Source organism: Vigna unguiculata, chromosome 6, assembly GCF_004118075.2.
Source record: "Vigna unguiculata cultivar IT97K-499-35 chromosome 6, ASM411807v1, whole genome shotgun sequence".
Classification (NCBI taxonomy): Eukaryota; Viridiplantae; Streptophyta; class Magnoliopsida; order Fabales; family Fabaceae; genus Vigna; species Vigna unguiculata.
In genome coordinates this window covers 18,722,313-18,726,504 of record NC_040284.1, presented here as the reverse complement: position 1 = coordinate 18,726,504, position 4,192 = coordinate 18,722,313, and the positions used below count along the sequence as shown (strand labels likewise).

The following is a 4,192-nucleotide window of genomic DNA, read 5'->3' as shown; positions in this document are numbered from 1 at the left end:
ATGAGTACGGGTATATACTGGTTACCCAGTAGGAATGAGAACGAGAAAAAAAATTGATACTCGTTGGATTTTTTGAGTACGAGGATGAGATTGAATTTTTGCTATGGGAATGAGAATGGGATAACAAAACTCGTCTCCGCCTCACCTCGTCTCGTTACTATCCATATCATACCTTTAATTTTATATATATATATATATATATATATATATATATATATATATATATATATATATATACATTTTTGTGTGATTTCATTCAATGATATGTTAAATTGTTTCTAACACACATTTAATTATTTTTATTTCTTTTTAATATTTTTATTTGTTGCTTATTTTTATCAAGTAGAATATTGTTTTGATATTTTTTATATAATTATTTTTATTGTGTAATTTATTATCATAAGTGTAATTCTATTATTTATAACAATATATAAAGGGAATTCCCCTTTTTGTGTCCACATTTCAAAATACCAATTTTACCCTTTAAATATAATAATTTATTAAATTTTTTAAAATTGACCGTTACTTTTAGAAGTTTTTTATAAATTCGGTTATCTCTGTTTTTTCTCTTCTTCTTTATTTATCAATGGTTATTCTTTCATTTGTTCTGATATATTTCACTTTATTTTTAATAAATATAATTTTAGTTTATATAACAACTTAATAATATTACAATATTATCACCTACTAATATAATATCACGCATATTTAAAAAATGTATATACACAGGCGCGAAGGCTTCGCACCTGTGTTTATGCTAGTAATTGTATAAAAAAATTGTTTACTATAATATAATAATTTAATGTTATTGTCACAAATCTTCTTTATTATCTAATATAATATTGAAGTTTAAATTTCATTTATTATTAATTTAATTTTTGTTCTTTGTGTGATTTCATTTAAGTGATATATTATACTTTTTATTAGTGTATAAAAGAAAAAATTTCGTTAGAATTTAAATAATAAGAGTAAAGAGACATTTAGAATACTTTTAAATTTGAATATCTCTTTTCTTTTTGTATGCTTTTAAAAATATTTTTAAATATTATCAATTTTGTTTCATTAATATTTAAAAATTTAATAAATATTTTAGTTCTGATGAAATTTTATTTGATACTCTAATTTAAGATATTGAATGGTTAATAATATTATATTTTTTTTGTAAGAATTTTTATAATTTTAGAAAATTTAATTAGTTGATAGTAAAACGGAAAGAAAACAAGTATGACTATGTACAAGATTATACATATTTTATGGTAATATTATTTGGTAAGAATGAGAATAGAACAAAAATTTCAAGTCTCTTAAGTTTGAATATGGGATTGAAAATGATTTTTTTTCTTTAAAGATAAATATTGATATAAAAACTCGTTCAGCCATGCTTATTGTGATCCCTTATTATAGTTTATTATTTTCTATGTGATTAATAAATATGTTAGATCAAATTCAAATTATTACATTTCGAATACTCAAATGGCCAAATTATGATTTATTTGACTAAAATCACCCTTTTGTAATAATTTAGATCCCAATTGACAATTAAAAGATGAATACTGAAATTATGTCAATTTACATGTAAAAAAATAAAATAAAAAGAAACAACTGTAACTTTTAAAGTGTATCATCAATTTAGTTTCCTTTTAAGAGCTTTTGTAAAATTTATCTCATAATGTTTTTTTATATTTTCAATTACGAAATATCATGGTAGAAAGGAGTGGTCCCAATTTTGTTTTCATCTTTCAAAAAAAATAAATAAATGAACATAGAATACTCATTAAGTATGGAACTTCTAGCCGTTAATAAAGAATTGCATCAAATGAATATTTTAAAATTAAAATCCCGGTTTTTAAAAATTCATAGCTAGGGTTCTATTTTTCTTTTTAAACTTGTTTGAAGCATCAAAATTTCTTTTTATATTGTGCATATATTTTGAGAATCTTTGACATCCCATTGTGAATACCATAGAATCAAACAACTTTGCCTTTTATGAGAATTTCTCTTTTACTAGATGTTGATTATTTGAAAGAACAAAAGAGAAAGAGAAAGAACAAGAAAAGGTAAAATGAAAATTCTTTATTATTGTTTTGAGGAAGTATTCACTTTGTATACGTGAAGAAAAGTCAACATGTGACTTGGGACTACTTCATCACTTTACTTGACTCTCACAAAAACATTGGATAAACATCTCAAGATTTTTATTCCCAGAAATCTGTGACTTCTTTAAATTTTGTCAAATTAATAATCTAATAATCTTTACGTCTGAGTTAGCTTTTCTAAAAGAAAAAAATAAAATAAAAGAATACATTTACACGAAGAAAAAAAAAGTTGAGTGTATTATTGTTGTATTTGGAATGAAAAATTCATTTCTCTTATGAATTAATGATCGTTATTGCTTTGATATAGTTAGATATAATTACTCATATGATCGATATTTATATGATTTATTACTTTTTATGTAAATATTTGATTTGTATCCTTGACACAGAACATGTTATAATTGTAAATATGACTCTTTTTATCAATAATCAGACACACAGAAAAATTCGTTATTTATTCTCTCATATTATATTCTTCCTTTATTATTTCTCTCTATTATTAACTTTATTTTATTCTGGTTTTATTTTAGCATATTGAGATGAATTTCTTGTTTTTCATCTTAATTTATCTTACATTCAGGGGCAGATTTGTCCAATAATTTTGGAAGAGTCAAATTAATATACTCAAAATTTATATTTTTAATTATTGTCATTAATACAAAAAAAAATTTATAAATAATTTAGTATAGTTGTAACTACAACAAAAATCACATATAAGAATGTCCTTTGTTCTTTCATATCGTTGAACTCATTTATAATTAAATCATAACTAAAAACTTTTAACTATTTTTTTTCCAATGTAAATATGAGCATGTTTCAAAGAATTAATAAAAAATTCTTACTTGTAATTTGTTGAACCTTAAAAGTGTGTTTGGATAGAGTATTTTAATGAAGCAATTCATTTTTTTGAAGAATTTAGATTTCTTTGTAATAAAATGCTTTGTTTGGATACAAAAATTAAAAAGCATTTCAAATGCAAGCATTTTTTTGAAGGATTTCAATTAGCTAAATTAGCAGAAATTCAAATACCCTCAAATTAGGTGGAATTTAAAATTCTTCTCACTCAACCTCACATTCTAGACTCTCTGGTAGAGTTGTCAAACGGGTATGAGGACCCAAACGGGACGGGCGGGCTCGACGATCAAGACGAATCGGGCGGGTTCGACGACCAAGACGGGTCAAGCGGGCCTGATGACCTAACCAGGTCGGGCGAACTTGAGGATCCACACGGGTCAGGCAGGTCGGACGATTTAGATGTGCTGGTGGGCTCGAAGACCAAGACATGTCGAGTAGACTCGATGACCCCGAACGACTTAGGCATGCCCGACTGACTCAAAGACCTAACTGCGTCAAGCCAACCCAACGACACAAACTAGTAGGGCAGACCCGATGACACAAAGGAGATCGACGATCCATATGGGTCCAACGACTTGAATGGGCTCGACGATCCAGACGGGTCCTACGACCTAGACGGGTCTAACGACCAGAATGGGCTCAACAATCCAAACGGGCTCGACGACCTAGAAGGGTTCATTGACCCGGACGGGCCAGACGATCTGGACGGGTCTGATGACCCCAACATGCCTAACAACCAGAACGGGCCCGACGACTCGGACGGGCCAAACTATTCGGACAAGTCCAATGATCCGACGGGCCCGACAATGCAGACCAGTCCGATGACCTGAACGGGCCTGACGACACGGACTGGCCCGACAACTCGGACATGCCTAATGACCTGAACGAGCTCGATGACCCGGACATGCCAGACAACCTGGACAGGTCCGACGAGCCGGAGGGGCCCGAGGACCTGGACGGGCCCGACGACCCGGACGGGCCCTTCCAGACCGTCAAGCCTGACGATCCAGACGAGCCCGACGACTTGGATAGTCCCGACGTCACGGACGGGTCCGACGACTCGAACATGTCAAACTATCTGGATGGGCTCGACGGTTTGGAAGACCCGTCCGAGTCGTCGCACCCATTCAGGTCGTCGGCCCGTCTAGGTCGTCGGGCCCGTCCGGGTCGTCAGACTCATTCGTGTCGTCGGAATCAGTCGTGTTGTCGGGCCCTTCTTGATCGTCGGGTTTCCAAATTTT

The 4,192-nt window shown here is 31.3% G+C and overlaps 1 protein-coding gene across 1 annotated transcript; it reads left to right on the top strand.

The window, feature by feature from the left end:
• LOC114188491 (sporozoite surface protein 2-like) lies at positions 1-3,781 on the top strand. The gene is made up of 3 exons (XM_028077062.1): positions 1-10; positions 3,177-3,358; positions 3,476-3,781. Exons 1-3 carry the CDS (start codon positions 1-3, stop codon positions 3,779-3,781), a joined length of 498 nt encoding a protein of 165 aa, XP_027932863.1.
• Positions 3,782-4,192: the final 411 nt, after the last annotated feature.

Excerpts from the sequence above, each read along its gene's own strand:
- LOC114188491 (XM_028077062.1), top strand. Across the intron at positions 3,359-3,475 it reads CGGACGATTTAGATGTGCTG|GGCAGACCCGATGACACAAA; the intron begins GTGGGCTCGAAG and ends ACAAACTAGTAG.